General features: G+C 44.9%; 2 protein-coding genes across 3 annotated transcripts; both read right to left on the bottom strand.

Annotated features, from left to right (window-relative positions):
• Positions 1-652: 652 nt before the first annotated feature.
• On the bottom strand, positions 653-3,546 carry PCDHB3 (protocadherin beta 3). Its single transcript, XM_031449182.2, has one exon. The coding sequence runs from the start codon at positions 3,256-3,258 to the stop codon at positions 844-846; it is 2,415 nt and encodes an 804-aa protein (XP_031305042.2). The 5' UTR covers positions 3,259-3,546; the 3' UTR covers positions 653-843.
• A 1,539-nt stretch (positions 3,547-5,085) lies between these two features.
• PCDHB2 (protocadherin beta 2) lies at positions 5,086-10,939 on the bottom strand. 2 transcript variants are annotated; one of them, XM_064484381.1, is made up of 2 exons: positions 10,588-10,939; positions 5,086-7,503 (listed from the first exon to the last, which is right to left on the bottom strand). In XM_064484381.1, exon 2 carries the CDS (start codon positions 7,467-7,469, stop codon positions 6,177-6,179), a length of 1,293 nt encoding a protein of 430 aa, XP_064340451.1. In that variant the 5' UTR covers positions 7,470-7,503; positions 10,588-10,939; the 3' UTR covers positions 5,086-6,176. The 2 variants fall into 2 exon arrangements, with proteins under 2 accessions (XP_064340451.1, XP_010989003.3); XM_010990701.3 differs by having other exon boundaries at positions 5,086-10,939.
• Between the last annotated feature and the right edge of the window lie 159 nt (positions 10,940-11,098).

Here is an 11,098-nt window from a genome sequence, read left to right as displayed (position 1 = left end):
AAATTATATAAAATTTTTTAAAAATTATTTATAAATGATAATTATTTTTTATTTTAATATCAGTGAGTATGGAGCAGTTACAATGTGCTAGGTAAGTAGCAAACAAGATAATCTAGCATATATGGTTCTCATATTGGAAAAGTTCACAAGGTAGTGTATTAATAATTTAATAAAGTACATGTTTATGTACAGTTTGAGAGAAACTGTCATGCTAAGTTATATGCTCATGGCTATTCAGGGGGCATAGCCTAGAAAAGTAAACAAGAAAGGTCTAGGTAGCTACAAAGAATTTCAAATACTCTGGCCTTGCAAATGTAAAGCTATATGGTAAAGACAAGCACCAAAAACACATAGAAATGCAAGATTACACAAAAGCTTTAAAATGTTTCATTAAAAACACTAACTAATAAGTTGACTTAAGTACAATTTCTTCTTATACTAATTGAGTAATTTCTAGTTATGGAAAGATTAATCGCCAAGAGAAGGTCAAATATGGAGAAAATACTCAATATCCAGTGTAATTAAACATGCTAAATCCAATGAATATTAATAAAAGGAAGATTAAGCACAGAGACATATGTAAGTATGGAATAGAGACATACATATTTATGCAACAATACAATTTCTTTAAATTTTTTTTTTTAATTTGGGTTGGTAATTAGGTTTATTTATTTATTTTTGGTAGAGGTACTGGGGATGGAACCAAGGACCTCATGCATGCTAAACACACACTCTGCCACTGGGTTATACCCTCCCCCTCTACAATTTCTTAAAACAAAGGTACTGCAATGGGAGTTAGACTTGCCAAAATTAAGGAGAGGCTCACTTGACCAAATACAACACTTAACTAAATACAAAACGATTCCTGCAGTTGGAGCTTTCTTTAATTTCTCTCTCAGTGTCCTGAACTAAGAGGTTGGGGAATATTGGCTTCAGGAATTTGAACTCACCAGTTCTATGGTCTTCCGTCACGCAAACCTGGTACTGGTAGCTGTGGGACAGGGTGCCGGTGCCGCTGACGTCCACCAGGTGGCCCGGGAAGGGGCCCTCGGGCACCGAGCAGCGACCCGCCCGCGCAGCCCCGCCCCGCCCGCACAGCCGCACCGCCACGAACACCAGCACCGAGAAGAGGAAGAGCGACGACACGGACGCCAAGGCCACCACCAGGTAGACGGTGAGCGGGTCGGCCGGCGCCGCGGCCGCCGCCTCCGCTTCCGCTTCCGGGGGCGGCAGGTGGGGCTGCGAGAAGCCGTCCACCAGCAGCACGTGCAGCGTGACGCTGGCCGACAGCGGCGGCTCGCCATTGTCCTTGACCAGCACCAGCAGCCTGTGCCTGGCCGCGTCGCGCTCGCTCAGCGGCCTGGCCGTGCGCACCTCGCCGTTGTGCGCCCACACGCCGAACAGCCCGGGCTCCGTGGCCTTGAGCAGCTGGTACGACAGCCAGGCGTTCTGGCCCGCGTCGCCGTCCACCGCCACCACCTTGGTCACCAGGTAACCCGGCTCGGCCGCCCTGGGCAGCAGCTCGGTGCAGGGCGCCGAGGTGTTCTGCAGCGGGTACAGCACGAAGGGCGCGTTGTCGTTGTCGTCCTCCACGAGCACGCGCACCAGCGCCTGGCTGCTCAGCGGCGGCGAGCCGCGGTCGGCGGCGCCCACGCGGAACTCGAAGGCGCGCAGGGCCTCGTAGTCCAGGGACCGCAGGGCGAACAGGTGGCCGTTGTCGGCGTTGATGGACACGAGGGAGGCCAGGGGCACGTGCGGGTCGGCGGGCGGCAGCAGCGAGTAGGTGACCTGGGCGTTGGCGCCGGCGTCTGTGTCTGTGGCGCTGACGGTGCCGATGTGCAGGGCGGGGCTGTTGTTCTCGCGGACCCGCAGGGTGTAGGAGGCCTGGGTGAAGGCGGGGGCGTTGTCGTTGACGTCGGACACTAGTACCGTTATGTTGTGCTGGGTTTTCAGTCTGGGTGTCCCCATATCTGTGACCGTGATTGTGATGTTGTACTGGGCTCGGCTCTCTCTGTCTAGAGCTCCTTCTAACACTAGGGTGTAAAAATTCTCTACAGATGGTTTCAGGACAAAGGGGAGATCGTTCTCGATGGAACATATCATTCTCCCATTGTCTCCGGAGTCTAGATCAGAAACACTGAAAATGGCCACCACAGTCTCTGGCGAGTTCTCTGGGATAGGGCTGGTAATTGAGGACAAGCTCAGTTCTGGTGGGTTGTCGTTCACATCAACCACCTGAACTATCACTGTTGATTTTCCTGAAAGGCCTCCACCATCCTTGGCTTCAACATCAACTTCATAAGTATTAATCGCCTCGAAATTCAAGCATTTGGTTAGCTGGATATCTCCAGTAATTGAATTTAGTTGAAAAGTTTTTCGAATTTCTTCAGAAGCATGAAAAAATGCGTATGATAGTGTCCCAAAATTTCCTGTATCTAAATCAGAAGCCGAAACAGTGACAATAACGGAGTTAAGGGGGCTGTTCTCTAGAATTTGGACCTCATATAGCGACTGTGTAAATTCTGGGGCGTTGTCGTTTATGTCTAAGACCAAGATGTGGATCTGGACGGTCCCAGATCTGGGTGGAGTCCCGCCATCCAGCGCAGTGAGCGTTAAAGTGAGCTCTGGCTGCTCTTCACGATCCAGCACTTTGTCCAGCACTAGTTCTGGGTACTTCCTTTTGTCCCTGCGACTGCGTGTGAGAACGTGGAAATGGGAATTAGGAGTAATCGTGTAGTTTTGGAGGCTGTTTTTTCCCACATCCAAGTCCTCCGCATTTTCCAAAGGAATTATTGTTCCTGGTGGAGTGTTTTCTAGGATTTTTAGCTGCATTTCATTTTCAGAGAATACAGGAGAGTGGTCATTTATGTCTATGACCTGGAGTTCATTTGTAATAAACAGCAAGGGGTTTTGCAATAATATCTGAAAATGCAGTACACATGGCTCTGTGGGGCCGCATAGCTCCTCCCGGTCCAATGTCTCCAGCAGGAGCAAATCCCCGGTCTGATGGTTGAGCTGAAAATGCTGTTTGTTCCCTTTAGACACAATTTGGGCCCCCCTTGCGGCCAGTTCCCCTGCACTCAGCCCCAGATCTTTTGCTAGACTGGCTATTAAAAAGCCCCTCTCTTTTTCCTCAGCCACAGAGTAGCGTCTCGACTGGGACCCAGCCAGAGACCCACCCAGAAAAACAAAGAGAAACAGGACTTGCCTCTTTTTAAGAAAGCGCTCTCCTCCAGCCTCCACTGCATTTTCTGCCATGTTCTTCCAAGAAATATTGCCAAACTAGCCTCCAACAGCACTGGGAAACGCAATCTTTGGCCTCCCAACCTTTAAAGAAGACCTAGCGAATAATCCTTTCCAGAGTCTCAGATTTGCTTGCTTATAAATCGGTGCCGGTTCACAATCCCTAATTTACTACATTGGATCGGTGTGTTACAGTTTACGCGGTGACTGCGGTTTAATTCTCCTTCTTAGACAACAGCGCCACCATGCGTTCACTTGCAGTTTCAAAATCTTGGAGAAGGTACTTCGGTTTTTGAGCTTTCTGTTTTGTTTTTATTTTAATCGCTTATTCCCTTTATCAAACCTAGCTGACGCTACTGTAGGAGTTTGTTGTGTTATATGGGTTAAGTAAACACAACCTAGGGAATTGCGCTCTTATCTAGAAGTGACTTCGTGGTAGAGTCCTATTTCTCGTATTTTAAGGAAGTGGACACCTGGTAGGGCTACTCACCTGCCCCCTGCATTACACAAAAAGTTAGAAAGATCTTGGTCTAAATGATGACGTTTCACCTTCCTATTTGTGTTTTTCTTAATTTTCCAAATTTTGTAAAATGTACGTGAGTTGCATTTATAGTCAGAAAAAAATGCTATGAAAAGACAGCCTTATCACATCAGGGGACATATCCAGAGACCACAAATGCCTGATTCCTTCCACATTTTTACACTTACTCAAGGAACACAGAGCTTTCTCCTCCTCTTATTTCATTAATTTTACAATTACTGGTTTCATCTGTATTAACTGCTTAATATGCATAACTATTTCATATGTGGAAATAGGTATTTATTGAGTTTGAAGCAGTTAGATGTATAGTGGTAATAAAACAAACCATATCTATATATCTTATATAATTTAACGTTTAACGGGATGAACAGACTTTAAACGGATGTTTAAACAAACTGTGGAAAGTGCTATATAGGAAATGTATACTGAGTGCACTGAGAATACAATAGGGGGACCTAACTTAATCTGGGGGAGGACTGAGAAAGTTTCCCAAGGAGGTGCCATTTAACCGGGAACATAAAGGAGGAGAAGTTGTTTGCCAGGCTAAAAAGTAGAAAAGAAACTGATATTCAAAATGCCCTGGGACAGTAGAGCATAGCTATTCTGGATAATTAAGGGAGGACAGTGCATCCAAAGCTTCGTGCCTCAAAAATGGGAAGAGAAGGCTGGAGAGGTAAGCAGGGGCCAAATAATGGGTGGCTGGATTTTATTCTAAGAATAAAAGGAAGCTATTGCAAGGTTTTAGGCAGAGAAATGAAACAACACAAATACCATGTGTTCAATATAGATTCTTCACAATTATCAGTAGTTATATGGAAGATCATCTATTAAATTTACCTGTAATATTAGTCATACTAAAACAACAAAATTACACTTCTGTATCCTCATGCTTACTTATTTAATCATAACTGCAAGCTATTGAAATAGCTGTTATCACTTTGGAGGGACAGAAATTATGTGATTTATCCAAGATCCTACAGGTAGGTAGTAAGCTGGTTGATCAAAGACTTTTGATATCAATATACTTCTCTACATGACTGCTAAACTCAAAATGAGACCTTTAAATTTTACATTATAATTTTAATAGTATACCTCAGTCAAATAAACATAAAATGATATAAAAATTTAATGATAGGCTGAAGAACATAAAAAATTAAAATTTTGTTTTCATGTATGGATCAGAAATTGAACTGCAAGAAATAACTAAGAATAAAGAAAGCTGAATGAATTATTTAAGAATTCCATATAATTCATAGAAGAAATTTTAAATTATGAAATTGAAAACACAATTTCCCCATATATATTCCTTAAGCTAGTGGGCAGGAGAGGAAACTCATAAAGCAGGAAGAGAAAAAGGAAAAATATGTTGAAAGAAGGAGACACCAGGCACTAATAACTGTGTAATATCTGAATAACAGTGAAGTTCAATTAATAACAAAAATTAAATCAGAGAGCACTTAATTCCAGCAAAATTTTGCCTTGGAGTATTTTAATGTATTTAAATATCAGCATGTCACAAGGGAAAAAAAATTTCTTTCAATCATTCAAAAATTTTATTAAGAACCTATGGTTTTCCAGTCATTGTGCTAATCATGCAATTAATGGAGAACTATTGAGAAACAAAAGCACCTAAAGAGAAAAAAAAAGCACTGAAAAGTCTAGGACACTGAAAGGGGAAAATTGGAAGAGGTCAGTGCCCCCTCCCAAAAAACAGAATGAACACACCAAGATAAATATTTTCCCATGGGCTTATTTTCCAACTGAGTCATAAGTGCTCCAGATATTTTTGAAAAATGGAATGGCAAACTACATTTGAAGTTTCTAAAATCTGGTCAAAGACACATAGTCCCTCAAATCTTTTGGATTTTAATGAAGTATTCAAAGTTAATAGATGAATCATAATTTTTATATATGAACATTTTAAGGAAATACATATTTAGATAAGTGTGAGAGGGTGTTTTGTTATTCATGAACATACCTGTATTAGTGATTTTAGCTAATGTGAGTTCACAGGGTAAAAAAACTAGCCTAAGAGAATATACAAACAAATATTCTGCATAGGAAAAAGAATAACCCTATGTAGTTATAGCAAACCTTTAAAAATGTAAGGACTGCAAAAATTACCTAGGGACTGTGAAAGATGAATTTTGAGAAAAGATGCTCTAACTTAAAGACTATGGAAAATACAAAATTTACTTTCTTTCACACTTGAATCAAGTTACTGTGATACTAATCAACAGTAAGAATATAAAGAAAATTTGCATTCATTTTGCCACAGAGCAACACAGTTAGAAACACCAGTAACATGCACTGAATTGGAATAAGATAGTTCCATTTCTTACAATAAAAAGAAACTCCAGGGGGCAAGGCAGTAAAAAGGACTTTCCACAAATTAACTGAGACTAAGCACAGTAGAGACCCTTATGAATACTTGACTGAATTCAAAGCTATTCCTGAAACTGGGGTTGGCTTCACTACCCCTCTCTCCACCCTGGGCAAGGAAGTTGGGGATAATTGGCTTGAGGAACTTCAAAGTCCCTAAGCCTCCGGTCAGACACACCTCGTACTGGTAGCTGTGGGACAGGGTCCCGGTGCCGCTGACGTCCACCAGGTGGCCCGGGAAGGGGCCCTCGGGCACCGAGCAGCGACCCGCCCGCGCAGCCCCGCCCCGCCCGCACAGCCGCACCGCCACGAACACCGGCACCGAGAAGAGGAAGAGCGACGACACGGACGCCAAGGCCACCACCAGGTAGACGGTGAGCGGGTCGGCCGGCGCCGCGGCCGCCGCCTCCGCTTCCGCTTCCGGGGGCGGCAGGTGGGGCTGCGAGAAGCCGTCCACCAGCAGCACGTGCAGCGTGACGCTGGCCGACAGCGGCGGCTCGCCATTGTCCTTGACCAGCACCAGCAGCCTGTGCCTGGCCGCGTCGCGCTCGCTCAGCGGCCTGGCCGTGCGCACCTCGCCGTTGTGCGCCCACACGCCGAACAGCCCGGGCTCCGTGGCCTTGAGCAGCTGGTACGACTGCCAGGCGTTCTGGCCCGCGTCGCCGTCCACCGCCACCACCTTGGTCACCAGGTAGCCCGGCTCGGCCGCCCTGGGCAGCAGCTCGGTGCAGGGCGCCGAGGTGTTCTGCAGCGGGTACAGCACGAAGGGCGCGTTGTCGTTGTCGTCCTCCACGAGCACGCGCACCAGCGCCTGGCTGCTCAGCGGCGGCGAGCCGCGGTCGGCGGCGCCCACGCGGAACTCGAAGGCGCGCAGGGCCTCGTAGTCCAGGGACCGCAGGGCGAACAGGTGGCCGTTGTCGGCGTTGATGGACACGAGGGAGGCCAGGGGCACGTGCGGGTCGGCGGGCGGCAGCAGCGAGTAGGTGACCTGGGCGTTGGCGCCGGCGTCTGTGTCTGTGGCGCTGACGGTGCCGATGTGCAGGGCGGGGCTGTTGTTCTCGCGGACCCGCAGGGTGTAGGAGGCCTGGGTGAAGGCGGGGGCGTTGTCGTTGACGTCGGACACCAGCACTGTTATGTGGTGCTGGGTTTTCAGCCTCGGCGTTCCCGTATCTGTGGCCGTGATGGTGATGTTATATTCGGATCTTGTCTCTCGGTCTAGGGCTCTGTTTGTTACTAGCGTGTAAAAATTCTCAACAGAAGGTTTAAGAATGAAAGGAAGATCATCCTGGATGGAGCAAACCATCCTTCCATTGTCTCCTGAATCAGGATCTGAAACACTGAATACAGCGGTTATGGTCTCCTGCAAGTTTTCTGGGATCTCATTGATAAGTGTTGACATAGTCAGTTCCGGAGGGTTATCATTTAAATCCATCACTTGGACAAATACCACACAACTTTCAGAAAGGCCCCCACCATCTGTCACCTGGATATTTAATGTATAATTCTGAATAGATTCAAAATCTAATTCCTGTGTTAAAAGGAGTTCTCCCGATTTTTCATTTATTCGAAATGTTTTGCGAATATCTTCAGATGCTTGGGAAAATACATAAGATATTTCTCCATAGGCTCCAGTATCTAAATCTCTGGCAGTGACGATGGCGACCTGGGAACCAATGGGGCTATTTTCTAGGACTTGCACCTCATAGAGCAGCTTTGCAAACTCGGGGGCATTATCATTGATGTCCAAGACTTCAATGCGGACAAGGGTGGTCCCAGACCGGGGTGGAGTCCCCCCATCCAGTGCTGTGAGGATTAATCTTATCTCAGGCTGTTCCTCTCTATCCAGTGCTTTGTTCAGCACCAGCTGTGGTAATACTGTGCCGCTGGGACTCTCTTGTAATTTAAGATGGAAGTGGGAATTAGGGCTGACTGTATAACTTTGGAGACTGTTGCTTCCTACGTCTAAGTCCTGGGCACGTTCTATTAGAAAAGTAGTTTCGGGAGTAATACTTTCTGAAATTTTCAAAACTATTTCTTTGTCTAGGAAAACTGGGGAATGATCATTTATGTCTCTAATCCGTAGCTCAGCCTGGAAAAACTGTAAGGGATTTTCCAGTAACATTTGGAAAGGCAGTACACAGGGCTCGATAGGGCCGCAGAGCTCCTCTCGGTCCAGTTTTTCGTTTAACAACAAATCCCCTGTCTGCCTATCAAAATGCAAACGCATTTTTTTCCCTTTGGAAATGACCCGGGGCGCCCGCGCAGCTAGATCGTCTATCTCCAGTCCCAGGTCTTTCAACAGATTGGCCACAAAGGAGCCACTCTCCGTTTCCTCAGCCACTGAATAGTGCCTAGGCTCAGAACCAGCCTGAGTTATGCCCAGGAAAACAAAGAATATCAAGACTTGCCTTTGTTTCAGAAAGCGTTCCTTTCTCTCTCCGACCTCCATCGCTTTCTGGTCTCCAGGAAACCTGACTCAGCTCGGGCTCACGTTGTCGTTGATCTACCTCCCAGTATCACGCAGTTACTGGGATAAGTGGAGATGCCTAGGGCCTTGATTTCCCCGAGCGACCGCCTTAGAAAGCCCCCTTCCTGCTTGCTCCTTTAAGCAAGCATCTGGCTGAAGGAGCGCAGGCTGGTAGCTTTCTTCCTTCTACTTCTAATGATGCAGCGCCACCCCGCGTCCTTTCTGGGTGTTTATTTTCTCCAAAACATTAAGGAAATCCCACTCCTTTATTTCAGACTGATGGCAGTCTAAACGGAATATTTTCAAATAGGGTCTCCCAATGTACTGAAGTAACAGTAATTCCATAATATTATCTAAAATCCAGTCCCTATGAAATTTTATTAATTACACTTCCATTATCTTCCCTGATTTTCTTCAATTTAAACAAGAATCCATATTTACTCTTGAGTTCCTTTTACAAATGCACTTATTTTCTTAACCAATTGTTATAAGCAGTGTCTTAGAAAATTTGTTTTTTAACCAAGTTTCATGATTCTGTTGGGTGTTACCTCTCTTTGTTCTAAAATAATCCCCTGTATTTTACTGATACTGAATTTTTTGAAATGTCCAGACCAGTTTTCTTGTAAGTAAGATCAACATACCTAAGGCATCAGTACACCATTGTTTAGAGCAATAAAACAACAACCATAATATTCAGAAAGGGGATGTTTTCCTCTACTTTTTACCCAGAGCTCAAAAGCATGAATGCCAAGGGTGATAGCTGTCTCCACATACTGCCTTGTTGTCAGCTTCAAAGAACCTAATTTCACTGGAGATAAAAGTGATGTGATGGAGATGTATTTCTCATCTCTCTGTCCTGCATTAGGTTGGCGGAATACGGAATTTTCTTTTTACATTCAGTGGAAAGAAAATTCTGGAAGGAAGGGCCAAGGCATTTTCTTTTTACTCCACAGTGCTGAGATAATCCTTAAAGAGGTGAAGTCTGTTTCTGGAAGTACTGTAGGATGAGCAGATAAGTGTCAGCATGACCAGCTTTATGGAATTGTCATCCAATGGTATTGTCACAGCCAACATCTTCCACGTAAAGAAAAATATTTCTGAAACTGTTTCTGCTGTAAATTGCCTTGCCACATAGCCATGAAATTGCCTGGTAATTTTCTTGCAGTGGATGTTTATAATGCAAAGATATGTGTGATACTTAAAATGTTTGGTGGGTACTCTCCAGAGGCTAGAGAATTCAATGAGCCTGGAGAATTTGGTGAGCCTTTCCTTAATTTTCTGAGACTAAATCTTTAGCAGACTTTGACAGTGAGGTTGCTGAAAAGAACGCATCTCAAAGGTTGTCACTGATTGTCACAATTTGGACCTTAAGAGGTTCCAAACTACGTTGATACCTACCATTCCTTTCTGTGAAATTAAACTTACCTTGGGTTGTTCTTCATCCAGTGATTTTTTCCCCCTCACAAATGAACAAATTACTTACCCCACTATTGCATCAAACATTACTGTGAAAATGGAAATTGAACTCCCAGTATGGTTTCCAGTGATGGAAAACACCCAAATCTCATGCATGTTCCCGTGCACATTCCAGAACATTTAGAAGAATTTTTCAAAGGGGGAACATCTCAGATTCATAGATTTTTCTCAGAAAACAAAAAAGAAATTTATGGGTAACACTTGGAAATGCATAATTTCTATAGCTCCGACTTCCTATTTGGGAGCAAAGGCTCTTCTGTGAGTGGATCTAAAATATTCCCTGATCTCTTAATAAGAACCTTTGCTCACGAATCTTTGGTCTCTTTGGAAACAACCTTACTCGGATTTGTCCTCCCGCTGCTAAGGACACACACCCCTTACCACTGCCAGCGCCAAATCTCCAGAAACTGGCTATAAGAAGCAGGTTTCCTTTTCCTGGGCTGCCTGCACTACGCCCGGAAGGAAAAGGAAAACTCACCAGTTGCCTTTTTCTGCCAGATTTTCTCTCGGTTTCCGACATAGCCTCCTTGCGTTGTCTTTAATAAAAGAAGCCTTCCGAAGTCTTCCAAGAGGGATAACATCAGTTTATGTCTAGACCCCACTCGTTTGAAAAAAGGTCTAACATCTGAATTCGGTGCCGCCGTTTTCCAAGCCGTGTGCATCCCCAGTACCTTTCAGATTTTGTCTTTTCTAAAATGGAGTCAGTCTGCAGCAAATGCAGGGCCCCTCCTACTTTTTAGCCTGTAGCGCCGTCAAGTGTCTGAACTGAAACCCTGGTATGTACAGCGCTTTCCCTCAGGAACTGTCAAAATCTGTTTCAGTCATGTCATCTAGTGGCACAATTCTTACGTCCTGATACTTCAGATTACTTCTCTGACTTTTGGTTTAGCTAGTTACAGCTGTTAGTAAGTATCTGGCTTTATTATCAGTCGTCTGTACAATTTCTTTTGAGAGTGACTTGAACTTGATTTCTTCCATTTCACACAGGC

The sequence above is a fragment of the Camelus dromedarius genome, chromosome 3 (assembly GCF_036321535.1).
Source record: "Camelus dromedarius isolate mCamDro1 chromosome 3, mCamDro1.pat, whole genome shotgun sequence".
Classification (NCBI taxonomy): Eukaryota; Metazoa; Chordata; class Mammalia; order Artiodactyla; family Camelidae; genus Camelus; species Camelus dromedarius.
Note: the sequence above shows the minus strand (reverse complement) of the source record. Positions and strands in the feature narration are given on the sequence as shown.

What these genes read in the sequence shown, in the direction of transcription:
- PCDHB3 (XM_031449182.2), bottom strand. Translation starts at nt 3,258, where the DNA reads ATGGCAGAAAATGCAGTGGAGGCTGGAGGAGAGCGCTTTCTTAAAAAG.
- PCDHB2 (XM_010990701.3), bottom strand. Translation starts at nt 8,615, where the DNA reads ATGGAGGTCGGAGAGAGAAAGGAACGCTTTCTGAAACAAAGGCAAGTC.